Below are 21,612 nucleotides of genomic sequence, written 5' to 3' on the forward strand. Positions count from 1 at the left end.
ATCTGTACACAGGGTCTGCACACAGGATCAGGGTCTGCACACAGGATCAGGGTCTGCACACAGGATCTGTACACAGAGGGTGTGCACAGGGTCACATGGCCTGTAGCTCATCACCTTCATATGGCAGTGTCACTACCTGGTATCACAACTCTGGGTAGATCAGCATGAACCTTGTGGCCTCTGTATGCTGCACAAGACTGAAACTACAGCGGCTAAGAGCTGCTGGCTGTGTTTAGACCACTCTGCTTCAGTAATCTCGGTTTTCATCCTTTCTGCCCCTCTCTGCCTGCAGGTTTAGATATTTAACTGGATTGTTTAGATCTGGTGAGCAAGTCAGGGGATTTGAAATTACATGCATAACAGCTCATCTCATTTTATTTGCTTTAAGGATATTAAGGACAGAATTTCTCTTTGTCTTTAATGTTTTCCTGGTCAGATGGATGGTAAGAGCAATTTAAAACATAATAATGAGACTTAGGGAGGGGCAGAAAGGGACCACATGGCTTGTTGGGCGTGGTACCCAGTTTCCCATCAAGGTTGTCATGGCAATTCTGTGCTTTTATACATTTGTTCCAAGCCTGTGCCTCAAAAGGGATGAACCCTTCCTAGGGAGAGAGGACGGCTAGAGGGTCTGTGGTCACCAGCGACGTGAGAGGGCTGTGACAGCAGTGGCTGTCTCAGTTTCCATCCAGGTCAGGATCTCCAGGTGACAGCACCTGTGCGCTTCCTTCTCCGCCTGCTGAGCACAGTGCTCTTGAGAAGGCCCGGGCTAGGAAACGTCTCCGCAGCTACCTGGGCTAGATAGGTCCAGTCACCATCCAGCTACTGGTGCAACGTGCAGGCTTTGTTTGTAAATGTATTGTGGGCTTCTGTGCTCCGGGTGGTTTCAGACACCCAGAAAAGGCTGTCGAGCCTCAGTGTTCTGAGCATGTGAAGGGAGAAAGACGACACAGTATTTAACCCATTGACCAAAGTGCTTTCAGAGGCCAGAGATGCTGGCTAACTGGAGGAAGCTCTGAGAAATTAGTTAATTACCACTCTCAACATGAAAGGCATCCCATAGGATTAGAAGTTAATATTGACTATTTGGTCCAAATTGCCTGTTTTCTTGCCACCGGTGTTCTCATTTAAAAGAATCCATGTGTCTGACGCTTCTCTTTCTATCATTTTAATGGTAACCTGGAACTGGCCTCATTGCCTCGGAGTAGCGTTCAGGTACTGACACTGCTCGTTTCATTTCTCCATTTGTTCAACAAGTGAGCACTGCCGTGGGCTCTTCAAACTTCTGGGGATTACTGTTAAGACACACACACATTCTCTCATTGTCTAGAACTCACACTGCAGTGGCAGAGTAGCAGGGGTAGGTATTATTCTCAGAGAAAGATACATCATTGCTTTGTGTCAGGTAGCTTAAAATGTGTGAGTGGATTTTATTCTTAATCCCAAAGAAGCAATGTGTAGCATTAACTGGAATTAAGAAGAGCAAGAGTGATGCCATTTTCCCCTTAGCTTGGGTATCTTAGAAAGAGCCGGTGAAGGGAATGCTCCAATCACTCTGTTGTTGTTGTTGTTTGCTTTTCTCACTGCTCGCGGCTTTGCTTTGTCCAGGAGAAGCTGTGTGGGGTCCGAGCTGGTGGACTGGCTTCTGGAGCACTGCCCTTTTGTCCAGTGTAGATCGATGGCCATCGGTGTCTGGCAGCTCCTCCTGGATATGGGGATTATGTCGTCAGGTGGGTATTTGGTCGTTGAAGACACAATCACCGCTCTGTTAAATGGCTAGATCAACACACACTTGATCTTCCAGATGTTAAAATCTGAGTAGAAATTGTTTCTGAGGGTAAATGTTTACGTTCTTCTTGTCTAAGTCAGAGTGACAGGTCATTTTGGACTCATTTGTCTTCCTTACACGTTCTTGCCAACTACTAGGTCCTTGTTGGTTGTCCTTGACTTAGACCTGTGGAAGTCTCTGCCTTCCTCACTGCTGTCTCCTCTGCTCATGACCTCGCTTTTGCTGAATTGCTTCAAGTGAATGACTTATCTTGATGTATGTGGTGTGTGTGCCATTTTAACTGAATGATCATGATGTGTAGATATGTGAGCTGCTTGCACCAGCTGTTCAGTTAGGGCAGAAAATGATGTTTAAGTAGAGGCTAAGATTGACAGCAGCCTCTCCCTTCTTAGTCAAGCGCAGGTAGTTGAAGGGCTGTTCTTTATCTTAGTATCTCGGGTCTGCCTGGGACTGAGAAGCCCTGGTCTCTCTGGATGATATTGAGGGCCACCACACTTGGTGTCATTGTGAAAGAGTGGTGTAGACGGGACATGGTTGTAATCATGTTGGGCGCGCCCAGACCTAATGCTCTCATTTAGAAAGTCAGCTCACTGCTTTTGAGGAGTGGACCTATTATTGGCTCGTTGACTAGCACCGGGTTTCTGGTTAGGAAAAAATGCCTTTTGGAACCTTCTCTAGCTTTTGATTCCTTTAAAATGGGATTTCCCCACATTGACAGTGTTGGTGTTTTGAGTTAGACAGTTCTTTGTTGTCGGGAACTGTTCTGTACATAAAGGATTTTGGCAGCATTTCTTTTTTCCTCTGTATGCCTGTAGCACACCCTTTCACTGTGATTACCGAAAATATCCGTAGATGTCAGGTGTCCCCTGAAGCAGGACCATAGTCACCCCCAGTTGAGAGCCACTAGTTTTGCTAACTGAAACTCACTGTGCTTTGTCTGTGTGGCATTGCTTCATTCTCTGTGAGTGGACATTGCTTTGACCAGCACTTGTCTGTGAAGGAGAAAATGCAAGGTATATTCGAATGTTTCGGTCAAAGCTCAAGCAGTGAAATTGACTAGCCAGTTCCTTTAGTGGTGTTGAGGATGTAAGCATGAATAAAGTTCAGATGTACGATAACGGTCTTGCCTTGGGTTTCTCCCTAATTATTGGCTTTTCCATTTGTTTGATTTATGACTCTAAAACATAACGTTTTTGTTTGTTTGCTTCCAACAGTGGACCAACATGTATACTTTCAAGATAATTATGTTTTCTACCAGTTTTCTTCGGATGAATGCAGCTACTTATACTGTGAATTTGAAAGGGAAGAAGAATGGCAGAAGGGCGTGAGGCTGTTGTTGCAGCTTGTGCATCTCGTCCCTGCGAGAGCTGGCACCTGTGGCCTGTGAGTAGGCAACTGGGTGCGCTGGAAACTGTTCTTTCTTGGAAAACGTTTCCTTTACCCTGGGACTGTGCTCTGGGCCTTCAGTCACTGCCTTGTTTGAGTGGTAGGAATGCTGTTTACAAGTTCAGAAAGGTAAGACACCTCGCTGCAGACTCATTCTGGTGCCTACGTGACTCCACTGCACTCCTGATCCGAGGCCTGCTTGTTCCACCAGCTGTTCTGTGATGCTTCTAATGAGCCGATGATCTAAATCCGATATAAACATATGATTGGGCTGAAGGTGGAATGAAATAATAATAACTCATACCTTATCCACTGTCTAAGTCGTGACTGTGCTGAGGAGCTTGAGACCTTTCTGAAAATAATCTAGAAGCAATATTCAGCAAATGAAAACATGTGAATCACTACCACATGAAGGTGGTGAATCACCGCATGGTTGAACTTAATTAGAAGTGGCTTTCTTGAGTCCTGACATGCCTTGCTTATCCACGGTGATAGTGACAAGCTTATTTCAGAAGGGAGGTGCAGACTGAAATGTCAGCTGAATCGCTTAGAGCTCTCCAGGTTTCAGAACGCTGCCCCCGCTGTTGACTCTTAAGGTGGGGGAACTGTCCTTACTTCTCAGGTGACACTATAGCTTCGGAGATATGCGCTCCTGTGACCGTAACAGAGCTTTCCCTTATTAGCTAAAAGTGACACTGCTGGAGAGTTAACTTAGACCTTTTGCCAAGGAAAGTCTTATACTAATAATACATTTCTGATAGAAAGGTTGGGTGTCAGGAATATAGTTCACGTCAGGCACTGCACTAAACAAATGGCCTTACATTTTCTGCCTGACTTCAGAAAGATACTTTAAGACAGTTACCGTTAATCTCCATTTTATGAGTGAGGAAACAGGCTCAGATGTCAAGTATCCTGTCCAGGGTCACACAAGTAGCGAGTGTAGTTTTAGAGGTAGAATTTATACTGTGTAGCTTTGTCACCTCAGCTCTTTACACCACCATGATGTGTCCTTGAAGTTATTGAATCGTTCTAGCACTCCTTTCTGAGAGTTGTAGGCATGAGTTAAGGGAGTGTGAAGACAGCTGTGAAGTGATTATGGCTTGTCACCACCACCGCTGACAGAGGCCGTGCAGCAGCAGTGTGGACCCCAAGGCTGGATCAGCGGCATACGGAATGTCCTTTATTGCAACATGCTCGGTGTCGAGGTCAGATGTATCTAGAAGAGGTCTAGGTGCTCCAGTAAGTCCCAACGACTCTCAGAAGGAGCGACGTGCATTTAGTCAGACACAGCCGTGATGACGGAGGAGCCCTGAAGGACTGCCGGTCTCTAACAGCCGCCTTCTACCATCCCCTGTCCCCTGCTGTTGCTGTGGAGATCCCTGCTCGTGCTCAGCCTGAGGGAGGCAGGCGGGTGGTGAATAACCTTGCAAGGTGTGGCTTGAGCTCCTGTCCCTCCCCAGTGAGTGAGACAGTCATGTGATGAGCGAATTTTTAACCGGCCCTAATTTTAAAAGTGGCAGTTATTTGTAAAACTTCAAGCCTTAGTATCAATTCCAGGTTGCTTCCAGTCTTTTGTTATACTGATTACTGTGGATACAAATATCAGGTCCTAAGGTGACCAACTCTAGAATGTCATGTTCATCAGCAAGTTTTGTCCATTTGGTCACAGTCACTAAAAAGTGGTCATTGAAGACTTAAGAACCTGTTTATTCTTATTATGAGTACCATGCATAGAAGAACAAAGTTGCTAAGTCATATTTCTCTTCTACAGAGAGGAGATATATCCTCCCTGAATTACAACTATGGGCCAGCTTCTGTGCAGCAGTGGAATGTTTGTGGATTTCTGAAAGCCAGGCTTTGAGCTAGCCCACTCAGAATAAAGGATGGTCAGAGAAAAGATGCCCAGGACGTCGTCCCTTGTGGCTGAATGGCCATCACACCTTCCCTGGCTCCTTCACATACTTTCCTTATAATTCTGGCTTTGACCTGGAAATCTCCATGGTTTCCACTTCCAGCCAACTTGGACTGTCATGTCCTGCTCTGCTCCCTCCTCTGCCTTTTTCCTTGTTAAGTTCTGCCCAACCCTCCAGGGGGAGCCCAAGTCCTGCCTTGCCTGTGAAGTTTCCCTGATGGCCTTGGGTGTGTTGGACCTGGATTTGGTAACGCACTGCTCTTGTTGGTAATGATAGTTTAAAGATCCATTCTTCTAAGTCATTCTTAGGCTTATGTTATTTTGCTTTTATTCCTCATAACTGAAATGCCCTCTGAAGTCCTTTTGCTTCTTGTTTTCCATTTATGAGCTACACTCCCATCCTGAGGTGCTTTAAATAACCTTTTGATATATGCAAGCTATTAAGGTCTACCTATGCAGTTCCATGATAGGTCCCCCTAATTTCCATCCTTTGTAAATGACTTTAAAATGATGCCAGAAAACCACTCAGTGTCCCTCTATAAACACAAATCTGTTCTCTGTGTGTTTCTGAAAAGAAAAATAGAGGCAATTTTATAACTTAAAAAAGAATGTCTACAGCAGGAAAAAGAAGGAGGTGTGCAAGCCTGCTATCCACTTTGAGGAAACAAATATCCGGCTCTCAATGAAATAGTTCTTAATTCCCCCAAAAGAGATAATTTGAAAGGACTGAGTTGATTGTCAGCATATATAGTCTCAGGGAATGAGACTAGTTAAAGCGCCTCGTTCAGACAGACGCCTAAGTTAAGTTACTAGAGTGAACTTCTTCCTAAGGCTCGCTTCTTGTTATTGGTGGGAGGAGAGGAAAGGAGTGAAGACTGAGGGATTAACAGTTTCCAGAAAGACAGCGTAATAGTTCCATTAGGACTCGCATGGTGGTTCTTCTAGTAACAATCTGCTCAAGAGCTGACGCTTTGCAAAGCCAAGGTCACCTCGGCTGTAGTATGGTATCCCTCGGCTTCCCAGGGTGAAGAGGCTGGGCTCCGAACAGTCTGTCATTGACCCTTGAATACATAAAGCCAGAACCTTCCAGTTACATTAACATTTATGCTATCAAAAGACTTGCTGAGGATTGCTAATGCTCATCTCAGACTATGCAGAGGTATATAAAGAAAAACATAGATTTTTGTGGTTTTTTTTGCTAGGGTATCTGGTGTCTGTTATCTCCATGAACGTTTCTGTGGGCAGCCAGGGAGTTCCTATTTTTGCTCTAATACAGTAAAGTTATTCAAATACCGTGTCTGCTTCTTTCCCTGATCTTCTGCAGGATGCTCTGGGGGATAAGGTGGGTAGCGAGGGGCCATTTGGAGATGTAGTCTTGCTTGTTGGAGAGGAGGCATTTTCCACCACAAGGTTCCTTGTGGTGACTGCAGGCCTGGGTTGCTAAATGAAGTGGTTGACTTGCAGTCCTGGTTCTACTGGACTGGCCAGCATCTTCGGCCTGTTGACTCCTGTTCTTTCGAAGGCAGCCACTGCACATGCTTCCTCGTCTGTTAGCTCTGCCGTCTTTCTGGCTGAACTGCTTATGGGTCCTCTCTGGCTCTGTGGACTCTGTGTTCCAAGGCAGCTTGGGGCCTTCCTTGACCCTGAGGAGATGCCCTTCCAAAGACCAGTCAATTCATGTGGTAGAAAGAACTCACATGTGTAAGACCTTTCCATATGTGGACCAACCAGTGGAAGTCCATGTTCCAGTGGCTTGGTTTGGGCTTTCCACCCACCTGGTGCTCTGTGGACTCAAGTACCAGGCAACTGGGGACGGCCCCTGTTCCCCCATGAGGTGACACTAGAGGAAACAGCCCTTCTTCATCTCGTTTAATCTTGCCTCACGTTGCCTCCTGCTCTTGCCAGCAGCTTCTCTCCTCACCTCGTCTTGCTCATTCTGGGGCTTCCTCTTGTAGACCCTTGGTGTGCCCCGTTCCCTCCTCCTGGGAGCTGTAACAAACTGTCATTTCATAGAGTTGTTTTGCAGATTTGCCGGTCTCTGTATATTCAGGGGGGCCATGCCTGACTTATAGTAAAACACTTTCAAAACCCTGACCTCTAAACACAAAGTGTGGGGAGTTGAGTCTTCTATTATCCCTGCTTTTTGTACTTGAGCTGGTGTATTTAGCACCACCTCCACAGCAGGGACTTCTAAACTGCAGGTCCTCATGCTGCTGAGGTACCGGTATAAAGGCACTGCCTACCTGTGGGGCTCCCTCCCGCCCGCTCACTCTTCTCCCCTCCCCTAGTTTCTGACACCTATAAGCAGCACAAGAAACCTACTTTCTGTGCAGTATGTGCTTCCTGGCTCTGACCTGGGGGTTCAAGTTCAGGTCTGCCGTTCATCTTGTCCCAGTCTGCGTTCTGCACTTCTGACTTACCCTGATTAGATTCTTGGGGCATATGGAGAGGAAGAAAACACTGGGTAAACAAATCTATATTCTTTTGCATTTGGATTACAGGTGAAGAAGGTTTCCATTTATCTCTATTACTCCTGCAGCCATGGAGATGCTGAGCTCCCCAACATTTCCATGGTTTATAGACAAGGCTCATTCCAGGTGTGGGAACAGATTGCTTGTCATTATTAGACCGCATCTATATTTGAGAGTAGTACAGGGATTATAACAAAATTTGGACTTTTGTGGTTGCTTGTATTAGCATTTGAAATAGTGGTAGGGATTTATCTTAAAATCCCCAAAATAAAATGTGAAAAAGAGGTCCAAGGATACCCAATTTTATTCTGATTTAGATTGGTTTTTATCATTGTGCCCCTGGGCCTAGGAAGCCCATGACAATCACAGTTTATTGCTGCTCAGAAAATGTCTTTCCTCAGCATAACTAGCCATCTAATGATTGAAAATAGACTCTGAAGATGTCAGCTTGTATTCATTATATTAAAAACAATCTTGCTTTTCTAGTTTACTTTCTTTCCCCATAGGTATTTGCTTTGTTAAATGGATGGTCCTTCCCAGCATGCCAGTGTTCTGTGTAGGGGATGGGAAGATGTTGGCTGAAGCATCTAGACTTCATTGTGAGAGGAGCAAGTTGTGGGAATCCAACATGAGTGGTTATGCTAATTACTACCGACTGTTGAAATCAAACAGGGAAGTCTCCCTCAAACAGATTCGGCCTTATTAGCTATATGTTTCTGAAGAAAAGAGGATTTGCACTTCATCTGGATGAGGTAGGGGGTCGCTTAAGGATGTGTGAGCACAGCAAGGCTGTTCTCATTCGCTTTCTGTTGTGATAAAACACACTGGCCAAAAGCAGCTCAGGGAGGAAAAGGTTTGGCTTGTAGGTCCAGTCACAGCCCATCGCTGAGGGAAAACAGGGCAGGAAGTCAAGCAGGGACTAATGCAGAAACTGTGAACACTGCTTCCTGGCTTCCTCCCTAGCCCACATTGATAGCTTTCTTAGTCACTAGTCGAGCCTAGAGACGACGCAGCACATGGTGGTCTGGGTCCTCCATCATCAGTCAAGACAGCCTGAAGGACGTGGTCAGTGTGGCCTGTGAAAACTGCTCGGTTGAGGCTCCCTCTCCTCATGGGACCCTGGGCTGTAGAGGACCTAGGCCTGGTCTAGCTTCAGGGCTGGGACTACATTCGTAGAGGAGGGATCAGCATCGTGAGAAGTGGGAGAACGCCCTGAAGAGCCGGCCGTACTGCAGGATGGAGACAGGATGACCAGTGTGACTCAGTGTGTGGGGGAGCAGAGGGGAGGAGGTTGGGCAGGCAAGGATGGCATCTCACCAGAGACCTCTGTTGCCCTCAGTTACAGTGGTACACTGGGAAGAGAGCACTATGCTTTGTGTCGTCCTGTTTGTTTTTGTGGTCACGTGGGCATGGGTAGTTTGATGTTAGAGGGTCAAGGGACGAGGAACACAGACCCTGCCATTCCCACATTCACAGTAGAACTCAGAGTTTAGATTTCACAGGTTTTTACAGACCTGCCTGCAGCACTCAGTGCCCTCCCTGGTCCGTGGAATTCCCAGGGGAACACCTGCTGGCCTGGAGCCTCCAGCAGCCTCAAGTCCACAGCCAGGGCTGTTTCCTGAGGGCCGCATCCCTGTCCTCCACACTGCATTCCGGCCAGGGTTCTCTCATGACCATGCAACCAGAATCTCAGTTCCCGTCTTTCTCCCTCTGTTGTTCACGGAGCAGAATAGCATGTTCTGGTAATAACGGAAAATGTGCAGACTGCACACTTGTCGCCTTGCCACACGTCTGCTTTCATTTCTCTTTAATCTGATAGTGAAAACTTGTCTTTCCTGAGTTGCTCTGTTGCATATTTGCATAGGTAAAATAAGAATTTATCTGAATTTTCAAAGATTCCTGGGCAGTATTAAGCAAGCAGGATCCTTCGGGCATTTTACTAACGAGCTGGGCAGGGAATGAGCTTCCAAATGGGGTGATGAGAGCAGAAGGGGAACTGGCGTTGCCTGCTGCTTTCCCAGCTTTTCCAGCCTCTGATCAGCAGCCCGCCCCCTGAGCTTCTTCAGCTTCCAGGATGCCCCGAGTTGGGGCCCCTCTTAGCAGGGAAAGACAGTTACGTCTAAACCTCACTGCTCTCGGTAGGCAGGGAGACTAATCTGGGAATCTGGGGTGTCTGTAGGAGGTTGAAAAGAACGAGAGAGACCGGTCACTCAGGTGGGCTAAAAGGTGATTACAGTGACGTATTTGCGAGCCTTTGAGGGCCTGGCGCAAAGGAAGCAGACTGGAGGAAGGCCTGTCAAAGGGTGGCTGCTGGCTGGACAGGGCATTGGGCGCAGAAGGATGGATGGCCGCAGGGTGCCAGGACATGTGAAGAAAGCAGGACCGAGGAAGCCTCGTGCTCACGTATTGCACCAGACCTGTGTTTGACACCCGCGTATGGGTGAAAAATCACGCTACCGGACGTGGCACCTAGAGCCGCTTGGAAGGCAGGTGGAGAAGCAAGGCATGTGTGGCAGTGTTCAAAGCCGAGAGGCCGGAGGGTTCGCGGTGGGCTCTGAAAAGATCGTGTGACCGAGGAGGAGAAAGTAGGCGGCGGGGTACAGCCAGCTCCAGGGAGAGCATCGCACTGGCCTGTGTTCTGCTCAGGGAGAAGGACGCTAGTTCGGCCTCCGAGCAGGTACACGGTCGCTTATAGAGGTGGCTATAACGTCCACAGCGTAGTCCCTCCCTTCCTGAACGGCTTGGCCGCAAGGGACGCTGGGAAATGTAGTCTTTCACAGGAAGCTGTCAGCTTGGGTCTGAGGAGGCTGGAGAGGCACAGGCAGTCAGGCTGTGGAGATGGGCAGAAGTAGCCCGTTAAGTTCGCTGCTGTGCTTCGTGGTGTGCTTGGTTCTCAATTTCCTGTCAGGTTTGTTCAGGTACCGAGCCAGATCATATATGCAAGTTGGAGTTGTGTAGGTTATACCTCTTCTCAGCACAGCCTTCTTTCTAAGGAATGTGAATTTTTAATAATCAGGGTTGTGTTTAATACTCGGTCTGCAGGGGACTTTTAAGAAGACTTGCGAAGATAAAATGCCCGCTTTCCTCTGCAGATTTTCGTGAGGTACTGTTCAGGCACATGGCTGCTGCGCCAGCAGTTCAGGCATGAGACAAGCTGAGCGGGACTCCACAGCTGCCTTTTGCTATTCTTGTAAAGGTAGTGGCTTGTTCCTTCCTCAGACTTGAAGGTCCTGACTTCCTTTCTGAGAAGGGGTTAAATAACACAGAAGCCGGAAACCGATGCCAGAATGGGTCAACTAGTTCATCCCTTCTGACGAATGCGCTGCTGCATTCTGTGGAGCTGCAAGAAAGCCAGACTGCGCCGGGCTGACTCACCTCTGCTGCCTAGATGGGAATCCATCACGGCACCGAAGAATTTCCGATACTTGGCTCTATGGCTCAATTACCAAGACTCTCACCCAAACAGGCTGTGCTGACAGGGATAGCTTGTGGAAATAGAGCCAGTGTGCAATTTTTTTATTATATTTATCATTAGCTCATTGTCTTCTTTGGCCAAACTAGAAAAAAATATGATTTATAAGATTTTTTTTAAGTAGAGACTTTGTTATTGTGTACATTTGTGTAAATAATAAAGGAGATTTTCCGGAAACCAAACAACCTTGTACTGCCATGTCTCATTTATTACTTGATATTTGCATAACTTTTTTCCCTCTTCACTTTGGCTGAAAAAGCAAAATTCTTTTTTTTTTCTTTTGTATTACTTATAATTTCCACCATGGGATTAGTCCTAAAATATACTATTTCGTAGTGAATTTGCTTGGGCTGAAACTCAAATGTAGTGGAAAATTTACATTTCATTGCTTTGCGGTTTCATTAGATTCAGGGGCATTCAGCACCTAAGCATGGCCTGTTGGCTTGCACTCTTCGAGACTGTATCTGTAGATCAGGTGCGCCAGCCTTACCTTGTGACGTCACCGGGGGAACAGCACAAGGTCCCCTGAACTCAGGTGGTCCATGTGAAGAGATACTGGATCATGTATTCTAACGAACAGTTGGCTGGGAAAGGATTGTGTGCCTCTGGCTCTGCCAACACAGTGTAATTTGCACGCTTGCACTTGTGACATAATGGCAGTGTCAGTTTTTTGCCCTTTATTTTGAAGTTTGAAGTTTGAGCAACCAGCGCCCAGGAGTAATTTGTTGTTGTTTTCTCAAAGGTCTAACCAGAAAGTGGAGGATGCGGAAGAAAGCAGCGATGAAATTCTGGCTCGGCTAACGTCTGCGGTAAGACGGTTACCCTCCATGGAAGGGGGGTGATGTGACCAGGCCACGGGTGGAGGCAGTCTGGGAACAGATGCGTACCGTTCCGAAAGGCCCATCGCACGGTAGCAGAGTTGCTTGTCTGAGCCCTGCTGTAGCTCCCAGTGACGTCACAGTCCGTCTGGTGGTGTAGCCGTCCTGCTATGCCCAGAGCTCCCAGGCTTGGAGTCCAGTCAACCTAGGGACAGGAGGACCCTGCTACCCAAAAGAGAAAATGAGGAACCATGTCAGACAACAAAAGGTGGCGACATTGTTTTTTTAAATAAGGTATTACAACATTGTCACTGTATTTGGTAAGGCCATTGACAAGAGTGGTTAGTGGCTTTGCTGGCTGCAGGGCAATTTCTGACTTTCTTTGTGGTGAAAGCTGGCTGTCCATGCTAGATTGCTTTTACTCTTTCTCTCTCTCTCTCTGTCTTTCTCATTGTGTATCTCTGGAACTCACTGTGTAGACAGGTGACCTTGAACTCACAGTTCTGCCTCCGGAGAAATGGGATTAGAGGTGTGTGCCGCCATGCCTGGCGCTGTGACTGCTAATCGTAAAGCTCCTTTTTGACAGCTCTAGAGCTCCGGGGTTTACATCTTCAGCCGTTCATCTTGGCAGTCTCTGGGAAGCTGTCCAGCTTCCCTGGGGACTCTTGCAGGCTGCCTTCACACCACTGTCCACTTAGTTTGCTTCTCCTGCCTTGATCAACACCATGGCAAACCCAGCTTGGGAAGGAAAGGGTTGAAGGGTTGATTTTAGCTTGTGCTTTATTGCCCCTCAGCAGGGCAGCCTGTCAGGAAGTCAAGGTGGGGACCGGTGGGAGGAACTGAAGCTGAGACCACAGAAAGGCGCTGCTTACTGGCATGCTCCACCTGGCCCATGCTCAGCCAGCCTTTTTATATAACCCATGCTGTGTCCAGGGCTGGAACTACACACGGGGAATGAGGCCTTTCTACACAAATTACCAGTGAACAAAATGCCCCACAGACATGCAATATGCAGTTCTCCAACCGAGGTCCCTGCTTTCCAAGTGTGTCAAGTTGATGGTGGAGCTCAGCCCTGACACCCCTTAATAGATGCTAATTGCAGAAAAGGACGCTTGATTGGGTTGCACGTCATGCATGCCTGCATGGCGTGTGGGGCACCGGGCCTCAGCACCTGCGCACAGTGTGGAAGACGGACATTCTTCGCTACTCTGGAATGAATGTAGAAAAGTAATTTTGGACTTAATGTGGTGAGCTTTGATACCGAACCTTACATGAAAGGAAATCTTGACAGTGCATTAGGAAAACATTTAACGACGTACTTCTAGGTTGAAATGTAGACAGAAAGGAGTGCCTGTTTTATATAAAATTACAAGTACCATCTACAAACCTCACTCTGCGTCTCCTGCTGTGTGAAGCACCGTCTGTGCGTGTGCGTACGTAAACCTCACTCTGCATCTACTGCTGTGTGAAGCACCGTCTGTGCGTGTGCGTACGTAAACCTCACTCTGCGTCTACTACTGTGTGAAGGACACTGTCTGCGCATGTGCATACATACCTGTTAAGATGCCCAACAAACTGTGAGGTCGCTGGCTTCACTTCTGGTTTACAAGCAGGAAAGCTACTAGGGGTTAGTTAACGCCACCGAGAAAGCAGGAGCAGAACGCCTCCTTCACATTTCCCTGGGAGAAAAGAGGCTGTTATAGCCAGATGCTTAATTATTGTGGTGTATCAGTTTATCAGCAGCGTTCGGTACTGTTTATCAGTCCTGTTCGGTGCCTGTGCTGGCTGAACAGGAATAGGGCCCCTAGGCGCATATATTTGAATGCTTAGTCATCAGAGGGTGGCCCTGCTTGAGAGCAGGTGGGAGGTGTGGCCTTGTTGAAGGAAGTGTGTCAGAAGACTCAGAAGCCCAAGTGAGGCCCAGTGCCTCTCTCTTCTTGCTGCCTCTGGATCCAGATGTAGAACTCTCAGCTTCTCCAGCACCATGTCTGCCTGCCACCATGCTTCCTGCCATGATGACAGTGGACTAAACCTCCGAACCTGAGAGCAAGTCTCAGCTAAGTGCTTTCCTTTATAAGATTTTCATGGTTATGGTGTCTCTTCATAGCAATCAAACACTAACACAGAAGTTGGTTATCGGGAGTGGGGTATTGCTGTGACAGGCCTGACTATGCTGCTTATTGGCAGAATGTGGACTTGGGGGCTTTGCACTGGAAAAACAGGTGAATGTGTTTAATGGGCTTAATGGGCTGTACTAGTAAGATTGTGGAAGACAGGTGCTGAGAGAAATATAGATTTTGAAAACCCAGCTGAAGAGGTTTCAGAAGAAAATATTAGAAAGTAGCTTAGAGACAATTCTTGTAATATTCTGGCAAAGAATGTGGCTGTTTCCTGCCCTGCTTTAAAAAAAAAAATCTGACTGTGGCTAAATTGAAGAGTTTTTGGATTAATAGCATTGGCAGAGATTTCAGGACAGTCTCATAGGGACTCTGTCAGGTGTTTATACTGGTCACTCTTACACAGATCTATAATGAAAAGGAAAAATACAAAATGTACAGTTAGAGGAGAAACAGATTATAGAAAATGTAACAGAGCTAAGTCTAGTGCAAAAGAAGATTAAAAAGTTTTAATTCCATTTAGCCTGACGCCAAATGGAATAAAGGGAGCGGTGGCTTCAGGGCAAGACCCCACCCAGCTAAGCTTCCAGTTTGTGAAAGGAATTAAAGAAAAGCTTTAGAAATGAAGAAAAGCATCAAAAAAAGAAGGCTGTTGAAAATGTGCTTGAAGGAGGAGGCCAAGCTGCAGCTCCATCGAGCAGCAGAACTTGGCAGCTTCAGCCACGTGATTCCGGCCTGAGAGTCAGGAATATGAGAAAGAGAATGTGGGGTCAGCATCTGTGACTGAGGAAAGCCGCTGCGGCCTGACACCTGTCAGAGGCCTACCTGCGTGGAGACCCCACGATGCTGAACAAACCGAGCCGTGGGATGCCTGCCACAGAAAACTGCAGACTAGGTGTGGAGTCAGCCCAGAAGAGGACAGCTGCTGCTTGACTGTCTAGCTGGAGGTGAGGACTGAGGAGAGCGGCCCAAAAATGAGACAGAATGAAGTCTCACGCAGCAGCCGACTTTATCCAGAGCATCAGACAATTTATACTCTGAGGGTTAAGAATCGTGTGAGTGAGGCTCATGAGGACAAACTACGTGTGGCTCTTTCATAGAGGAATGTACATAACAAGCTGGAGTAAACTTGCTCCTGTCTGCTACACGAAATATGCGTTTCGTGTTTAGCCACTGAGGTGAAGCACGGAAACATTCCAAGAACAATTCTGTGCTTTTGAAGAAACTGAGGTCACAAGGCTCAGGCCTTGTTTTCTCACAAGCACTCAGAGTTCTCACATGACTCTGTTCTTGGTGTGTTCTGAATGTTGCAGTCAGCAAAACTGAAAGGATCTGCAGATGCCTTGACACCAGACACAGAAGTGAAGAATTTACCCAGCTGGTTTTCTGTCTTTCTTTGGTCCAGTATTTCCCCACTATGTTCCTTTTCCTCCCTTTTGGAATAGTAGCGTATATCCTGTTCACTGCTGGAAGTATGTGATCTGCTTTTTCATTTTGATTTTACAGGAGATTAAAGGAAAGCGATTGTGTGAGTCTCAGAAGAGACTTTGAACTTTGGACTTTTAAACAGTATTGATGAGACTGTTACAGACTACTTGGTCTTTTGAAGTTGAACTGAATGCATTTTGCATTAGGATATGGCCACAAGCCTATGAAGGCCGGGAGTAGAAAGTAGGGGGTGAATAAGATGGCCCTCATTGGCTCATATGCTCTGATGCTTAGTTATGAGAGTGGCTTATCATTAGAGTACTTGGAGTTGTGGCCTTGTTGGAGGAAGTGTGTCACTGGGGTGGGCTTTAATTAGAAGCCCAAGCCAGGCCCAGTGTCTCTCTCTTCCTGTTGCCTATGGATCCAGAAACAGAACGAACTGTCAGCTTTTCCAGCACCATGTCTGCCTGCAGGCATCATGCTTCCTGCCATGATGACAGTGGACTAACCCTCTGCACCTGTGAGCAAGTCTCAGTTTGATGCCTCCTTTATAAGACTTCACAGACATGGAGCCTCTCCACAGCAATAGAGCACCAACTGAGCCAGTGTCCATGGTTGTGCTGGGGTCATGTCACTTGTTCTCCTGGGATGTCTATCTTCCTTTCCTGTTAAAAGTCCTGTTCTCATGTATCCTTCATTTGGATCCTACTTTACAGGTAAAATGATCCAAAGTTACCACCGTGAGCTAGGTCCTAGTTTCTCATAGCCTGTCTGCTTTCTCTCCCTCACACGTCTCTTAAAAAGGACTTGTTAGCAACCCGGCAAGAGGCAGGTCCTAATGAAAGCTGTTGTCCTGTAGGCGTGGCTTACTGTGGAAGTCCAAGGCTGTGTCTTGTCCCTTCCCTTTGTCTTGTGTCATCCCTTGTAGGGCTCTCTTTGCCCTGTCTTGCTGCATTAAAATACCTGGCATTTCTTTAATCTCTGATAATTCAACCATTTGAATTTGAAATGTTAGAGAATTTTCTTTCTCAGGAGTACCTGAGCATGGTGGTGACGGAGCTTTAGCTGTTGTCATCAGTTATTTATTTTGTTGGTTTTTGGTGCCATCCTCAGCCCAGCAATGGCCACGTGTGTGTGTGTGTGTGTGTGTGTGTGTGTGTGTGTGTGTGTGTGTGTGAAATTTCACACTGGCAGCATTATATGAGCAGCAATAGCACAGGTTAGATTACCTGGTTCTTTAAGAAAGTAGGATAGTAGAGCCTGTTCAGGGTTTAGGCCAAACCAGCCATGCCAGGAAGTAACCCTCACCAGGGTGGGGTGAGTGCGAATGAGCACAGCCATGTGATTGTTTTTAAACACTTTGAGCAGTGACTTTAAAATGCAAACACTTCATTTCCACCCCCCCCTCCAGTTGCCCCCCTCTCCCTTCCGGGGATGGAGAAATGGAATGTAGCTGATCTCCTTCCCTACTTCTCTCACCAACCTGAGTGAGCTTGTGTACTCAGAGATCAACAGTGAGTCCCCTCCGCACCCTGAATGACTGACCTTCTGTCTGGCTGCCTCCAGATCACACACGTTGCATCGCCTTATACTTTTACCTGTGGGAAATATGAAATTCCTCTTGGGAATCCTCAGTTTGGCTCTGGTGCTTTCAGAGGTGCATTTGACACCATGTAAACTGCAGAGATGGATTGAGCCTGTGAGGAGGTGTCAAGTAAGGCCCCCAGGCCAGAGCTGGTTTCAAGTGATAGCGGCACCAGGGGAGCTGGGGTGTAGCTGGGGGTAGAGGGCTGACGGCACATTTCTGGCGGTATTTCTGTTTGTATTTAAGAATCCATAGGTCTGTCCTACCTTCCCTACTTGTGTGTGAGTGCGGCCTTCTTCCTGCTGTAATGTTTAGAGGCCACTGGGCTGTGGTCTGAAGATTTCCGGGGCCACCTGGAGAGAGGAGTAAGATTTTGTTAGCATATTTGTTTCATCTATTTTATTGGTTTCATATATCTACTTATATCTACTCTTCTCCACCCCAATCCCTCCCAATACCCCAATACCAGGTAGGAGAGTTAGGAGATTAGAGAGGAAAGGGACATAGGTCTCTTCAGACTACTTCCTGCTGATTCAGGCTGTAGTTTCTTGGGGAAAGTCCAGTCTTCGTCATTAGGATATCCAGAGGTCCAGCAAACCAGCAATAGCAAATGTAACAGCAAAAGGAGCAGCAGAACAAGCCAACAGCAGTGGAGGTAGGAGCAGGGAGAGAAGCAGCCTCCTCCTCTTCCTCCTCCTCCTCCCTCCTCTTCCTTCCTTTTGGAGTGTTCTTCTTTTTCTGGGCTCTGGCATTTTTCCCTCTTCAGAGTCCTCAGAGTTAAACTATCTGTAACTGGCAGATCATGGCCCTGCTAGTGCATAAGACAGTCACAGTTAATGCCTGTGCACAAACTGGAGCAGCCCCAGATCCCACACTGGGATTAAAACAGAAACAGGAAAACATATTTACACAGCATAACTGTTTTTAAAGATACGGAAATTCTCCCTGCACTGTTTCTGTTAGGTCGGCTTTTTCAGGGATGCCTCATAAGCAGATACTCTTCTATGCTGTGTGTGCTTGCACACACACACTCTTACGTTATATTGCACATCAAGTACATTTTCTTCTTCCTGGTAAGATGACCCAAGCCCCATATAATGCAGCTCTCAGCACACATATGAGCAGCCTCAGAAAATTAACTTCCCGGGTCTGGAGACTGCCTCAGTGGTTAGAAGCACTGGCTGCTCTTGCAGAAGACCTGTGTTTAGTTTCCAAAATGCACATGGTAGCTCCTCACCATCTGTCACTCCTCCAACCTCCACAGGCACCAGGAACAGATACAGTGCACATGTATGTATGTGGGCCTAACACTCATTCATGGAAAACATAATGAATACATCTTTAAAGAATTAAAGGAAAGTTAATTTCTAAATCTCCCTCTCTAGTTTAAAAGAAAATGTCTTAGCCTACGCAGATACGATAATCTAATGAAATTTTACCTCTGAGGACATGGTCTGTGGAGCAGTACCACGTGTGCTATTTAGCTTACTGTCCTGGGCCCGATGTCCCCATCTCATTTAACCTGTTCAAAGTCTTGGGACAGTTCACACATAGAATACATGCTAAAGGCACTTGGTTCAACCCTCAGCATTTCCCTCACGAGAAAGGACATATGTTCAAGCCAGAAGGGTGGTACATACGTGTAATGTCAGCACCTGGGAGGCAGAGGCATGAGGACTGGGACTTCAAGGCCAGCCTCAAATAGCGAGTGACCGTGAGGCACGTCTAGGCTGTGCAAGATTGTCTCCAAAAGCCATTTAAAAGAAAAAAGAATGGTGACTATACACATATGTGTGTGTACGTGCGTGTATTTATGTGTGTGTGTGTGTGTTTTTCCCAATTGAGAAACGGTCAAGAGACAAGAACGGGGCATCCAGCTTGCACAAGGATCCAGTGGGTGCTTTCTGTGCACTGTTGCAGTTTGGTGTGGTATTGCGCTGGAGAGAGGCGTGCGCGAGATAGATTACACACACAGTGAGTTAACAAGACACAGGAAGCCGGAAGGGCCGTACTCATGCAGTCCTAGCTGGAGGCCAGGGCCTATGCTATATATAGCTACATAGCTGCCTTAAATAAATAAGGATTTAAAGTCAAACAGGAGCCACCGTGGTCATTTTCCTCATTATTAACACTCAGTAACATTCATGGAATGCTCTCATAGCTGGGGTTTCGGCTCCATTTGGAATTCTTAAGATTTGATGCAGTGAGGGCTCTGGGGGCATTGTAAATAGCACTTTAATTTTTTTTTTAAGATTGATTTATTTATTTATTATACAGTGTTCTGTCTGCAGGGCAGAAGAGGGCACCAGATCTCATTATAGATGGTTTTGAGCCACCATGTGGTTGCTGGGAATTGAACTCAGGACCTTTGGAGGAGCAGCCAGTGCTCTTAACCTCTGAGCCATCTCTCCAGCCCAGCACTTTAATTTTTAACCTAGTAAAAATACTGGCAAATGTGGCCGTATAGTTTAGAAGTTAATGCAGATAGTTTTTCAGGTTTCCTGAGACCACTGTGTACTCAGAAGAAATGAAAAAACAAAATGGAAAACAGGTTGGTTTGTGTGTTGACAGAGCCTTACACGGGTCAGCAGCCTGTGGTGAGTGCAGAGCTGTGGAGCTCACGGGAAAGGGAAAATCAGCATGGCAAGTTGGGATTTCCAATAGCCCCCTGGGAGGAGGGGTGTTAGGTGGACTCTGAGTGTGAGGGACAGGTGAGTGGCAGAGAGATCAGCTTTGTGTTTAGAAATAACAGCAAGAGTGTAACAGCCAGCGGTGTTTGTATGAAGGAGCGAGCAGGGGGCGGTGTGCAGGTTGTGGAAAGAATCCTGTATTTACTATAGCAGAGTGAACTGGCAATCCTCTGCGATGGCAGGAGGAGGGGCTGAGATCCCACGCAAGCAAAAATAGGTGCTGAATCTCCTGAGAGGATTGCAGTGTGCCTAAGAAGCTTCATCTGTTGGGTGGATTAGAAAAGGAAGAGAGAATCAGCTCCAAAGTTAACCCAGGAGACTCCATTCGCCATCCTGCGTTCAGTAAACTCATTTCAACGCACCTAAAGAGTCTAAACTGGGTCTCCACACGGCAAATCCTGCAGTGTGCCTTGGTAATTACAGCAAGCCCATGCTCTGTTTACTGGAACTGCTGGTTTGTGGGTAAGGTCATGGTTGGCTTCTTCAGGGCGAAGGTATAAAGGAAGAATCCTTAGGAAGTAGCTTCCCTTCATATGCTGTGCAGGCTGGTTTGTGTCACCTTGACACAGCTGGAAACCTCTGGAAGGAGAGAACCTGGGCTGAAGAGCCCTGCGTAGCACTGAGCTGTAGGGTGTTTTCTCAGGGGTTGTGGGGAGGGCCCAGCTCTGTAGGTGGCTTCGCCCCTGGTGGTCCTGGGTACTGTGAGGAAGCAGGCTGCTTTGGGAGCAGATGCAGGTTAACGTTGGCCTCTCTTTGCTGCCACAGGTAAGATCTGGCTCCAGTTCTGTGAGCGCCGTGGACGTGCTTTGGTCTGCACAGGGTCACTGGTGGCATCATTAGATGCTCATGCCATTTGGCCCTTCCCCATAATTTCTCTCCTTTTCTGAATTTGTAGGACCTAACCTTCAGCAACGTGATTCTAGTTTTTCCCCCCTGGAGTCAACCCACCTTCCCACAGACTCATTTTCTAAATGACTTAGCAGCGAGCTGGGAAACATGGAGGCAAACCCTGCCTGCTGAGATTTAGAAATGCCTCACATCCCAACCGAGAGCCACCGTTCTTTCCTCTGCTGGCCCACCGCATCCCCTTTGCCAGCCTTGTCGATGTTTTCTATTGAGAGGAGTCCCTTTATCCTTTAACTCTAGGGATGTCAGTCCTGGAAGTGACTGACACTGCATGAATTTGAGGCTTGCTGTTCTGCCATATCCCATAATTCCCATGAAGGAAATGTTCTATTTTTCCTCCCTGCTGAGTATTCCGGCCTCCTCATGCTTCCGGGGGCGGATGGGGCTCGCTGAGTGGGTTTGCGCGTAGTGCTTTAGGATGCTGAAATGCAACCACAGGGCAGATCTTATCTGACACCTGTGACACGAATAGGAAACTACACCTAAGAATATCCCAGATCTAAGTAGAAAACATGGAAAGGTCAGTATGCCAATCATGGAGAAATTAAAATATTATTCTAATTTGATTTGGAATAAGTTTAAGGAATAAAATTACTATTTTAACCATTTCTTAGTAGGAAGGTCTTAAATATTGTAAATGTAGTTTTTATTTCCTCAGAAGAAGGAGCTGACCAGAGCTTCACAAATGAATGATGTGGGCTGAGCCCAGGGCATTTCTATCTAACAGCTCCTAGGCCTAGGCTTAGATGCTTCTAGCCTTCATACAATCTGATTTTCTGTAAGCTGGGACCTTGAAGGCTCCAGCTTCCAGCCTCGTCTGCTAACCTAGGCAGGTTTTCAGTCAGCTTCCGAGACTTACTGCTGAATAAGCTCACCCTTTCTAATTCTTTCTGAACACTGGCTGGTTCAACTCAGCTGTCTGACTCAAAACTCCTCTCCAAGCTGACTGATTCAATCTGGCTTCTCTCCATTTCTCAGTGAGTTGTTCTGCTTGGAAAAACTGAGCTCCATGAACTGCACCAAACTGTATTATTTCCA

General features: G+C 46.9%; 1 protein-coding gene and 1 long non-coding RNA gene across 2 annotated transcripts in view; one reads left to right on the plus strand and one right to left on the minus strand.

The window, feature by feature from the left end:
- Rapgef5 (Rap guanine nucleotide exchange factor 5) overlaps positions 1-21,612 on the plus strand; it is a 205,551-nt gene that overhangs the window by 46,067 nt on the left and 137,872 nt on the right. The window contains exons 4-6 of the mRNA XM_021642613.2: positions 1,609-1,730; positions 3,004-3,172; positions 11,773-11,839. Of these exons, the coding sequence (XP_021498288.2) occupies positions 1,609-1,730; positions 3,004-3,172; positions 11,773-11,839 (358 nt within the window). The remainder of the gene's footprint in view (positions 1-1,608; positions 1,731-3,003; positions 3,173-11,772; positions 11,840-21,612) is intronic.
- Positions 11,381-17,641, minus strand: LOC132655315 (uncharacterized). The gene is made up of 5 exons (XR_009593170.1): positions 17,445-17,641; positions 17,245-17,331; positions 16,992-17,090; positions 13,404-13,527; positions 11,381-12,073 (listed from the first exon to the last, which is right to left on the minus strand). It is a non-coding gene; the product is annotated as an uncharacterized LOC132655315 (long non-coding RNA).

The sequence above is a fragment of the Meriones unguiculatus genome, chromosome 7, assembly GCF_030254825.1.
Source record: "Meriones unguiculatus strain TT.TT164.6M chromosome 7, Bangor_MerUng_6.1, whole genome shotgun sequence".
Classification (NCBI taxonomy): Eukaryota; Metazoa; Chordata; class Mammalia; order Rodentia; family Muridae; genus Meriones; species Meriones unguiculatus.